This window comes from Mus pahari, chromosome 20, assembly GCF_900095145.1.
Source record: "Mus pahari chromosome 20, PAHARI_EIJ_v1.1, whole genome shotgun sequence".
Taxonomy (NCBI): Eukaryota; Metazoa; Chordata; class Mammalia; order Rodentia; family Muridae; genus Mus; species Mus pahari.
The window spans coordinates 47977846-47989426 of NC_034609.1; the positions used below are offsets into that span (position 1 = coordinate 47977846).

The 11581-nt window shown below is 47.5% G+C and overlaps 1 protein-coding gene across 1 annotated transcript in view; it reads left to right on the forward strand.

Annotated features, from left to right (window-relative positions):
* Positions 1 to 11581, forward strand: part of Gnpat (glyceronephosphate O-acyltransferase) — a 25544-nt gene that overhangs the window by 9160 nt on the left and 4803 nt on the right. The window contains exons 3-12 of the mRNA XM_021219949.2: positions 1320 to 1496; positions 2463 to 2592; positions 5097 to 5224; positions 5624 to 5699; positions 6558 to 6709; positions 6839 to 6969; positions 8104 to 8327; positions 8536 to 8778; positions 10303 to 10382; positions 11133 to 11273. Coding sequence (XP_021075608.1) covers positions 1320 to 1496; positions 2463 to 2592; positions 5097 to 5224; positions 5624 to 5699; positions 6558 to 6709; positions 6839 to 6969; positions 8104 to 8327; positions 8536 to 8778; positions 10303 to 10382; positions 11133 to 11273 — 1482 coding nt within the window. The remainder of the gene's footprint in view (positions 1 to 1319; positions 1497 to 2462; positions 2593 to 5096; positions 5225 to 5623; positions 5700 to 6557; positions 6710 to 6838; positions 6970 to 8103; positions 8328 to 8535; positions 8779 to 10302; positions 10383 to 11132; positions 11274 to 11581) is intronic.

Consider the following 11581-nt stretch of genomic DNA (forward strand, 5'->3'; position numbering starts at 1 on the left):
GTTCTGCACATGGTAGGCAGATGCCCTACAACTGAGCTGCATCTCCAGCAGCATGCATATGATTTTACAGTGATGGTGTTCCCTGTGCATGAGAAGGGGCTGTAGAGTCTCATGGAGCTCAGACTGGTCTCTAGTCCTCTTGTTTCCACTCGTCAGTGCTGAGATTGCAAGGGTGCACCCCTAGCTGGACTTACAGTAACCTTCTCCATGTATAAGAAGGCGTGTTCTTGAATAATACACAGTGTGTACACATGCCATAGCATGGTTGTTCATCATTATGAAGCATTGCATGCTGGGGTGATTACTGGGTTCTGTCCTCCCAGGCTGGTGATCCTGAGGGCTGCATCCATTTGAATCAGGTGAGCTAGGATCCTAGTCCATGACAGCTCTGCTGGCACTGGGTGATGGGAAGTTTTCAACACTGTTGTCATTGGGCAGAATCTCTCTCGTCAGTGTATGTGGTTAGTTACTGACAAAAGCACTACTCAGTATGTGACACCTGGCTTCTGTGGTCCCCTGGAGCCTAAGTGCCACAAGTCAATCATTTTTCAGCTCAGGTTAGGTCTGGGTTCTTCAAGTGTTGGGATTTCAAGGCTTGAAAGCGTTTTTTTCGGTCGGTCGGTCGGTCGGTCTGTCGGCTGGTTTTTGCTTGAACTTTCACCTCCCCGTTGTTGTTCCCGCCTGGCAGTTACTCTGGCCTCTCTTCCTCCCTGGCTCCTGCTTACTGCTCCTTAGGTGGCTTGGGTTAATGTGGTGCTTTGTTTGCTGGGTCGCTTACTGCTCCTTAGGTGGCTTGGGCTAATGTGGTGCTTTGTTTGCTGGGTCACTGTGTGAGATAAGCTCTGAGGAAATGGAGGAGCACTGAGGTAGTGCTATCCAGTCCTCCTTCCTGGATTAGGTTGGGGCAGATAAGGAGTAGATGAAGGGTCTGGCAGCACTGCTCGCTGAGTGCAGGCTCCTGTGCTGTGTATATGTGCCAGAGGTAACCTTGGCTGCCATTTCTCAAGAGCTATGTGGATTCTTTTGTAATTTCTAGCCTTTAAACCTTCTTAAATTGAATCCTTTTTCACTGAACATGGTGCTGTGCAATTATAGTCCTGGCAATCAGTAGGCTGAGGTGGGAGGACAGTGAGTTCAAGGTCAGCCTGTGGCATAGAGGACCTTTGCCTAACAAAGGAAAAAAAGTGCCATGCATCATTTACTGTGTTAGTGAATTGGGTCAGTCTTGTCACAGAGAGCATTCGCTGTCTTGGATTTCCAACAGAGGTCGGTTTGGAGTTTGTGTTTGAGAACTCATCTCTGCTCTGCCTTCTTTTCAGCTTTCCAGGGAGTCGCTGACAGGCGTGGATGTCCTCCGAGAGGAAGCCAGTGAGATCCTCGAGGAGATGAGCCACAAACTGCGCATAGGAGCCATTCGGTTCTTTGCCTTTGTTCTGAGCAAAATCTTTAAACAGATCTTCTCAAAGGTGTGTGTGAATGAAGAAGGCATTCAAAAGGTGAGGATGGCTGGTACTGACGGTCTTGGCTTACCCTGTTGTATAATCCATTCTAGGATGTTCCACTTGGACTGAATGCTGAGGGTGGGTTGTTAGGCACCCACTATGGCCCTAGGGGACATGTTGTCTGTGACTTGTCCTTCTTAATGTCAGACCTACAGACTTACCGACCACTTAGTGTCACATGTTCACAGGTTACAAAGTAAGAGGAGGATTTTCTCTGCTCATGCAGATTCCTTGCCAACATTTCCATTATCCATCTCCTACGCTGGTGTGATTTTTTTTTTTTTTTTTTATGTAAACATATTCTCTTAGGATTGGTGGTCAAGGTCAGTTTACTTGGTTTCTAACACAAATGATAGACTTTGTTGCCAGCTTTCCACTTGCCGCAGCTATGTCCTTATGCGTTGCTTCCCTGCTTCCCTGGATGTCTTTTTTTTTTTTTTTTTTCGAGACAGGGTTTCTCTGTGTAGCCCTGGCTGTCCTGGAACTCACTCTGTAGACCAGGCTGGCCTCGAACTCAAAAATCCGCCTGCCTCTGCCTCTCAAGTGCTGGGATTAAAGGCGTGCGCCACCACGCCCGGCGGCCTGGATGTCTTTTTTAATTTGACTTATTTATTTAGAGACAGGATCTCTAGCCTGTAGTGGCCTTGAACTACCCAAGTAACCAAGGAGGACCTTATTTCTGATCTTCCTGCCCTCATCCTCCCAAATGTCCCAAATGCTGAACTGACAGGCATGAGCTCCTTCAGCCTCTCAGGTGTGAGCTCCCTCAGCCTCTCAGGTGTGAGCTCCCTCACCCTCTCAGGTGTGAGCTCCCTCAGCCTCTCAGGTGTGAGCTCCCTCAGTCTCTCAGGTGTGAGCCTCCATGCTCAGCCATAAATTACTTCTGTTTTCTGATTTAACCTGTGATTTTAGTGACGTGACAACTGAAATGTTTGAAAATCTGACATTTTTTTTTTCAAGCTACAACGAGCTGTCCAAGAACACCCTGTGATTCTGTTGCCCAGTCACCGGAGCTACATTGACTTCCTCATGCTGTCTTTTGTTCTCTTCAACTATGATCTACCTGTACCAGTGATTGCAGCAGGAATGGGTACGTGTATAGTCTTCATCTGTGATTCTAACTGTACAGACTTACCACTCACTGCAATGATGATGAGAGTACTAGAGAATTTGAAGGGTGCCAACAGCAACTTTTCTGGGTCCCTGTCTGCCATGGTGTGGTGGACCAATTTGAACCCTGTGCTCTGCAGTGACTGACCAATTCCACTTTGAATGATGGCCTCACTGTTGTAGCATGCTGTGTCCGAATTCCCTTCCCTTTTAAAGCTGAGTGTAGTTCTTTGTATGGGTGTATCACATTCATTTTATCCTTCAACTTTCCTGTCTGTGAACACTTTGCCTGCTTCTGTCACTTGGTTGTTTCAAGTGACACAGGGTCTCAGGTCACTGCTGCTGTGAATAGATAAGAGCAGCTAGGGCGGAAAGGACTCTTGTCACTCAGAATGCTATGTAAGAGTTCACTGTCACAATCAGTGAGGGCGGGACCTGGAGCAGGAGCTGATGTAGGGGCCATGGAGGGTGCTGCTTATTGACTTGCTTCCCCATGGCTTGCTCAGCCTGCTTTCGTACAGAACTCAGGACCACCAGCTCAGGGATTGCACCACCCATAATATGTTGGGCCCTCCCACATCCATTATTAATCAAGAAAATGGCCTATAGACCTGCCCACAGGCAATCTGATGGAGGTGTTTTCTCAACTCAATTTTCTTTTTTCAGAAGTCTATTGTGTCAAGATGACAGAAAACATCTGGACAGTACATACACCTGACCCTCAGCAAGCACGCCTCTGGTCTCTGGGGAACTTGAGCTTTACTTGTTTGAGGCCCAATGTACTGTTGTGTGTTGTATCCACACTGCTCTGTGCCCCCAGCAGTAGCGCAGAGGAGTGGAACTTACGTTCCTACGAGTGTTTGCAGTGCACATAGTTTTCTTTCTTTAGTAGTAGTTATCTCCCTGCTGTGACATGGTCACCATGGTTTTCACTGGTACTGAGTCTCCGTCTGTGCTTCCCGAAGTCACTGGGGTGTCTGGTTTGAACAGTTATTGTTTGGTTGTTTGAATTTTGAGATGGGAACTATATGACCCTGGCTGGCCTTGAATTTCTCAGCTCTAGTCATCCTACTGCCTCATCTCTCCAGGTTTTGGGTATACTGGACCCTGTGTCGCTTTGTCCCATCTTTTGGGTTATTCCCCTTTATGCCATTGAGCTATGTGAGCCCTCTGTGTCCTAAGCACTTGCCTACAGATCCAGGATCGGCCTGTTTATCTCTACTCACTGGTCACCCTGCCGTTCTGTTGACTTTGTCCTTTGATACACGGACTCATATGTTTTCAAACAATCTGTTTGTTCATTTGTTTTCTGGGTATTTACTGTCAAAACCAAGAAGTTATCAAATTCAGTATCAGGAAGTTTTTCTCTGATACTCATCTGAGAGTTATAGATTGAGGCCTTCCTTCCACTTGGTTCTTTGAGCCACACAGTTGGCTTTTGTGCTATAGAATTCATGTGTCATGTCGCCTTGACACTGTGGGTGTAGACTGTACAAGCATTGTCCCTCTAAGCCATGCTGCTTTGCTAGTGTGTCTGTGCTTTTATAGAATTCATCTGTAGAATCTGTTGCACTGGTTTCCTTACAAGGTCTTTAGGAAAGTAGAGATTCTAGTATTAATAAGAGTAGTGAATCGGTAAGACATCTGCAGGACTTACACTCCTTAAAACGTACTTCCTTCTGTATAGACAGGTGAGGAAGTGATTTAAACACTAGGGAAAATGAAAACTATTTAAAACTGCTGGGAGAACCTTGCCTCTTCTTGTAGCCCTGCTTTATTTAATTCATTTCATTAAAAGTAGGTTGATATTTTTACCTGGTGGTGGAGAGATTCAAGTAGGTTGTCATGAATCTCTAGGTTAAGAATGCCATGTGCCCACCTGTTTCAGAGCATGGCTGAAGATATTGACCTCTGACATTGTTGTCATGTTGCCTTGCCATTGCTTCTGTCCCTGGTGGCTTGAAAATACCACGGAGCCAAGAGGGATACAAGGTACTCTCCCAGCAGGGATCTGGCCACAGTCTCTTACAAAATTCCATTTTCCATTAGATGTCTTCTGTTTAGATGCTTCCTTTTTGTGTGTATGTTTTATATGCATGTATGTACATGTGTGAGGATACATATACATATATGTGCACGTGTGTGTGTGTGTGTGTGTGTGTGTGTGTGTGTGTGTGTAGGCCAGAGTTTGGCACTGAGTATCTTTTTCTGTTGGTCAACACCTTATTTTAAGAGTCAGGGTCTCACTGAACCTGGAGCTCATTGGTTCGGCTAGACTGATTGGCCAGTCAGATTGCCACCCACATAGCACTGCGGCACAGGTGTGTGCTGCCACCCTTGGTGTCACATCGGTCCTTATGCTTGTGTGGCGGACACTCACACTGAACCTTCTCCCTGTCACCGGGCACATGTCACATCCATGAACTTGTCAGTGGTGTTTACATTCAGGTCTTCGTTCCCATGTTGCCCCTCCCTGTTTTTTAGACTTCCTGGGAATGAGAGTGGTCAGTGAGCTGCTCAGGATGTCTGGAGCCTTCTTCATGCGACGCACTTTTGGAGGAAATAAACTCTACTGGGCTGTATTCTCTGAATATGTGAAGACCATGCTACGGGTAAATGCAGGTGCTCCAAGGACCCGGAGCTGCACTTCACTTCTGAATAGGCCTCTAGCTGCCTTTTCCCTCAGTGGCCCCTCATCTGAGATGTGCTCTTTTTTTTTTTTTTTTTTTAAATTCTTTTGCTGTGAGCAGTGTTTATTCATGGGGCACTTGGAATAAGGATCAGAAGCCATTTATAGGGTTGGGGATGTGGCTTGGTAGAGTGCTTGCCTAGGATATGGGAGGTCCTGGGTGTCTCTCTCCCCAATGCCCCACCCCTCATTCTCTCACAGACTCTCAACCCCCCCCCCCCCCCCACACACACACCATGGGGCATGTGGAGGAAACAAAAGATGCCTATGTTAGTTTGAGAGTAGGCAATGGGTTTTGTGTATTTGTTGTGTTTTCTTTTAGTGTGGTTATGCTCCTGTTGAATTTTTCCTCGAAGGGACAAGGAGCCGAGCTGCCAAGACCCTGACTCCTAAGTTCGGTAAGTCTCTTATGTACTAGAAGCATGCAGACCCCTGGGCCTCAGGTGTAGTACTGCTGTGGCTACCACAGAACTCGCTATTCTTCCACTTCTTTGAGAACTGGTTCCTTAAGTGTAGCTGGTTTGGGGCACTTTGGATGTCTTTTTTTTCCCCCTGGCTGGGAATAGGATAGGGCAGAAGCTTAGAGAATCGTAGTACCAGGCACAAACAGTAAGAGAAAGCACTGCACTAAAGGACTTGGGTTCCCTGGGAACATGGACTGCTGTTGTAATCTTCACGTATAAACATACACTTGTAAACATACATGTATATACATACACGTATATATATATATATATATATACACATATATACATACACACATATATGTACACATATAAACATACGCGGCATGATTTGTTTCTGACTTAGAAGCACAGGCTGACCTGGAACTCACTGTTTAGCTTCCGCTGGCCTCAGACTTGCTGTCATCCTCCTGCTTCAGCTTCCTGAGTGCTGAGAAGATAAGTGTGAACTCTCATGCCGACTTTGTGTTAGTTTGGGGTGAGTTAGGGAGAGGCAGCAGCTCAGTTGTTGGTGTGGAAGGCTGGCTGTATAACTGCTGTTGGATTGACTTCCACACTGGGCAGTTTCTCCTTTCACTCGGGCCAGAACAGCCTGACTGGCTGGGCAGGGACAGAGATTGTATCCATAACCAACCATGGGAGATAGACACAGACTTAGGATTCGCTTCTCAGCTCTGGGCGTGGGAGGCTGTGGGTACAGAGAAGGAAAGAGGGGGCTGGTGTGTTATTTATGAGCCCTGTGTGCCCTGATCTTCAGTATACATGGTAAAACATTTCTCCCTGTGTTTACAGGTCTCCTGAATATTGTGATGGAACCATTTTTTAAAAGAGAAGTTTTTGATACCTACTTTGTCCCAATTAGCATCAGTTATGATAAAATATTGGAAGAAAGTCTTTATGCTTATGAGATCCTAGGAATTCCTAAGCCAAAGGAATCCACCACTGTACGTGAGGATAGCCAAATTTGATTTTCTTTGAGCATAGAGAATACCCTGGCTTACATCCACTACTAATTTATAAATCTACTCCTGTGTTTTTGTTTTTTGTTTTTCCCCATCTTGTGATGCCACCAGGGATTGTTGAAAGCTAGACGGATTCTCTCTGAGAACTTTGGAAGCATCCATGTGTACTTTGGAGACCCTGTATCACTGCGCTCTCTAGCTGCAGGGCGGCTCAGTCGGAACACATATAACTTGGTGCCAAGGTGCAAGGCCTGTGTTTTAATACCTGACACAGATGAGAAGTAAATTCCACAAGTGTGAATCGAGACTCTTGAGGTGACGGCCTCTGACCAAACCTTGGCTTGCCTGTGCTCTCCATCAACTGCTAGGGCAGCCCTGGCTTACATGTTCATCAGCGGAAAGCTTCAGTTAAAGAACCTCGTGCTTGAAGCCAGCATGGCGGGGCGTGTCTGTAATCCTAGCCCTCAGCAGGTCTATTAGAGGCACTAGGAGCAGGAATTCACAGTTATCCTCAGCTACATAGCAAGTTCGAGACCAGCCTGGTTTACACAAGACCCTGTCTCAAAATAGTAACAAGCAAATGCAAAGGATTATCTGCCCACCCCCCAGAGTGCTCTCCCTAAAACAAAGATAAGCTGCGTGTTTCAGCGTGTAGCCAGAGGATTTACCATCTTCCTTGGCCGCCAGCTTAACAGCACCCTGGTTTAGAAGCTCACACACAGAAACTGTGGATGTTATTTATTAGCAGGCCAGCTCCTGTCCAGAGCAGAGCCTTAGACCCTAGGAAGGAGAACAGAGTAGCAACGTTCAGGATAGTACTCTGTTCTCACACACACTGGGCTCTTTAAGTGTTCAGGGCACAGATGAGCATTTGTAATTTCCTTTTAGTTAGAATAATTGATTTTGTATGTTTGTGGGTGCATACAGGTTGTCAGGCTTGGCGGCAAGCCCCTTTTCCTAGTGAGCCAGCCCAGCAGCCCAAGCCAGCATTTGTGTTTTCTTAGCTTAGAGGAGTCCTCCCGGGGAAGAAAGGCAGACCTAGCATTGGCCCAGCCAGCCCTCGTGTGGCACTGGAGTAGTGCTTCCCTGGCTGTGAGGTTCCTGCACGCAGCCTCACTTAATCCTCCAGAAGCCACGGAGCCTGGGGCTTCTTCAAGACATAGCTGTTTGTGGAGCCCTGCTCCCAGATGAGGCTGGGCTTGTTCTTAGAGTTCTGCAGAGGCAGCGTGGGAGCCATGGAGACTGAAGCTTGGGAATGCTGCCAGCATGTGCTCTGAGGGAATTTAGTGGCAGAACAGTAACAGGTCTCATTTGGGGTCCTCTCCCACCCAGAGCGTGTGTGGCCAGCCTGTAACCTGCCGTGCCCACTCTTTCAGATGCATCCCTCAGAAGCAGCCTGAGGACGTGCAGGCCTTTGTCACTGAGGTCGCCTATAGGATGCAGCTTCTGCAGATTGAAAACCTGGCTCTGAGCCCATGGCTCCTGGTGGTCACCATTCTACTTCAAAACCAGCTATCTATGGACTTTGACACCCTGGTGGAGAAGACTCTGTGGCTGAAGGGCTTAACCCAGGTGTTCGGAGGGCTCCTGCTTTGGCCTGGTACGTATATGGGGTGCACATCGTCCCGAGAGTAGCCTTTTCATTTCCTAGTTTGGGAATGTTAGAGGTGAGACACCCATGGAGGCTTTGAGCAAAGTCGAGGTGGCACTCACACCCCTGCAGGACGTCGACCTTAGTGAGGGGGCCACTTGAGTTTCTAGGATATGTAGCTGCCTTCTCATTGAGTTCATTGCTGCTCTTTCTGTAGATAACAAACTTCCTAAGGAAGTGGTCCAGTCCAGCATCCTCCTGCACTCCAACCTGGCCAGCCTTGTCAAAGACCAGGTGGTTCTGAAAATGAACTCTGGAAGCTCACAAGTGGTCAACGGGCTTGTACCTGAACACATTGCCCTCCTCATGTGCTCTGCCTACAGGAACCAGCTGCTCAACATTTTTGCCCGTCCTTCCTTAGTAGCCCTGGCTTTGCACATGACACCTGGGCTCAGGAAAGGTAACTTTTAGGATTGTGGCCTTCAATGTCAGAAGAGGCCTGGCCCTCTAGTCCCAGAAAGGAGTACTGCAGCCTCGTCTGTGCTCTACAAAAGGAGGCTGCCCTGCCCACATATAGGTCTAGAGTTGGAAGGTATAGTAGCATGTGGCTTAGCCCCATCTAGTCAGGAGGTTGAGACAGAAGGAGCTTCAAGGAGTTTAGGGACAGTCTGGGGTATATAGCAAACTACAGTTTCAAAATAACAGCAAAAGAGATGGCTCAGTGGTTAAGAGTGTGTCTGCTCTTCCAGAGATGCTGAGTTAGGTTTCCAGCACCAGTGTTAGGAAGCTTACAACTGCCTACAACTAGCTCCAGGGGATCCAACACCCTCTTCTGCCCTCCATTGGTTCCTGTACATGTGGGGCATACATAGACATTGAATAAAATGAAAATAAATCTTTAGGAAAGAATAAAATGAAAATAAATCTTTAGGAAAGAATAAAATGAAAATAAATCTTTAGGAAAGAATGAAACTTGGGAACTGGAAAGACCTAATAATGACTTCGTCTGTACTGCATCTTTGGGATAGGAAAACGACTTAGTGGGAAATGCTAGCCAGGCAAATGTGATTAGCTGAGTTGAGACTCCTAGAACTGCTAAAAGGCGGTATGCTGGCATGCATATGAAACCCTAGCATTCCTGTGGTGAGCTAGGAGGCGGAGACAGGAGACATGCTCCTAAATGTGTGTATCAGCTACACAAGAGGCTGTGCCTCCACTAATGTGGAAATCAACCAACTCCTGAAAGCTGCCCTCGGATTTCTCACTCAATCATATGCGCAATAATCTAACATTCAGTGCCTTTTATAAGTAAGGGTTGTTAGGTCCAGGGAGCCACGTAATTACTAGAGAGGCTCTGCATTGGGAACACCATTGAGTGGTCCTGGTACTATGATGTTTCTGTGGCGACAGCCCCTTAACCTAGCAGAGGCTGATAGGATACCAGTACCATCACTGCACAGTGCACGGTGCTGTCAGATCACAGCTGAAGTTTGTTATCCAGGCTTCATCCACACATATCTGCCTGGGGGGGGGGGGGGCTCATCTAGAGGATCTCCTTGGGTTGGTCTCAGGGGCACACTTTGGCTTTTTCTTTTCTTGTTCTTTTCGGGTGCTGGTGACTGATCCAGGCATTCACATATTTTGGGCAAGTACCTTGCTGGTTTTAGTTTCGCAGAGTGACTTTTCAGCAGTGACTTCAGACAGAGTGCTAAGTTACTGTGAAGAAGTGGGAGATAGGAAAATGGTGGAACTGGGAGGTGAGTTCCCTTCCTGCTCTGCTCAGAAGGAATCCCTTCTAAGGATGGTTGCATCGTGCTCGTTTCAGGACTAAGGGATTCGAGACCCTTTTAAACTCTGTTGGACTGTAGTCTGTCCTTCAGATAAACTTCAAGGCCTCAGTTCTTCCCTTGTTAAATGCATACACACTTGAAGGGCTGCAAGATTGAAAGACATATCTTAATGTTGTGGAATGGCTTCTTTCTAGAGGATGTCTTCAGTTGCTTTTCCTTCCTCCGCAACGTGTTTTCAGATGAGTTCATCTTCTTTCCAGGAAACACACTCAGGGTAAGTTCTGACAGCCAGAGCAGCCATGCCACATGCATGTTCCAGAGGTGACACATGAGGGTCCCCCTGGCATGTGTCAGGTCTCCAGTCATCTTTTTCTTCATGGGCCTTGAGTTAATCAGACACCAGTTTGGTTCTCAATCAGGTTCACCAGTGACTTAGAGACCCTTTAGGGAGAAGAGGGTTCTTTGAGCTGTCAGTGCAGCCTGTCACTGCTGTGAGTGGACTCTGTGCTCATAAACTTTGCAAGTCAGCATAGTTTTCCCTGTTGGACTCTGTCAGAGTGGATGGTGGAGGCCCTGACTGGCAGTGGGGCACCTGTGGGCAGGCTCCCGTAGCTGTTCTCTGGATTTGCTGGTGTGGGCAGAGGCACACAGACAGAAGGTACAACAGGTTTCCGTGTGTTGTCCTAAGGAGAGGGTTTTCCTGGACTCTGTGGGAATTGGGGTAGGGAAGTGAGGGCAGGTAGGACTTGAGTCTAGGTCTACCTGTGGGTATTTCTGGACTTGCTATTAAATTTAAGGATGTGTACAATGCAGATGAAGAACATCTGGGGTGTCTGTCTGTCTGTCTGAACATTTCCAAGCCACAGTTATACAAACTGTGCTTCTGTGTTTGAGCTTTGACACTGAAGTGTTGGGTCAAAAGCTCCCAGCTTCAGTGCACAGTCAGGTGGTTCTGAGGAACCTGGATGAGTGGTGTGTAGGGTGCACAGACAGCGTCCATATGTGGCCTCCTTTCCCCTCCCAGGACTTTGAGGAAGGCTGTTACTTGCTGTGTAAAACCGAGGCTGTGCAGATGGCTGGGAAGGACATCGTCCTCACAGACCAAGGGACTGCTGTGTTACAGTTCCTCACAGAACTCTTTAAGCCTTTTGTGGAATCATATCAGGTACTTAGACCTTGCAAATGTTGTGTGCTCCCATTTCAATACTGTAAAACTTTCTTCTTGAAATGACTTGTGGTGTGAAGGGTGAGTGTGTGCCGGTGAACAGTGGGCTCCATGACCGCCCAGGGACAGCCCCGTCTTCTTTGTATGGCTGGTGTGGATACAGAGTGGTCACTACGTGAGCACAAGGTGTAATGATCCCTGTGCTCCATTAATGGAGAGGACACAGAGCAGGAGTGGGACCCTGCTCAGACAGCCCAGGAGAGGACACAGAGCAGGAGTGGGACCCTGCTCAGACAGCCCAGGAGAGG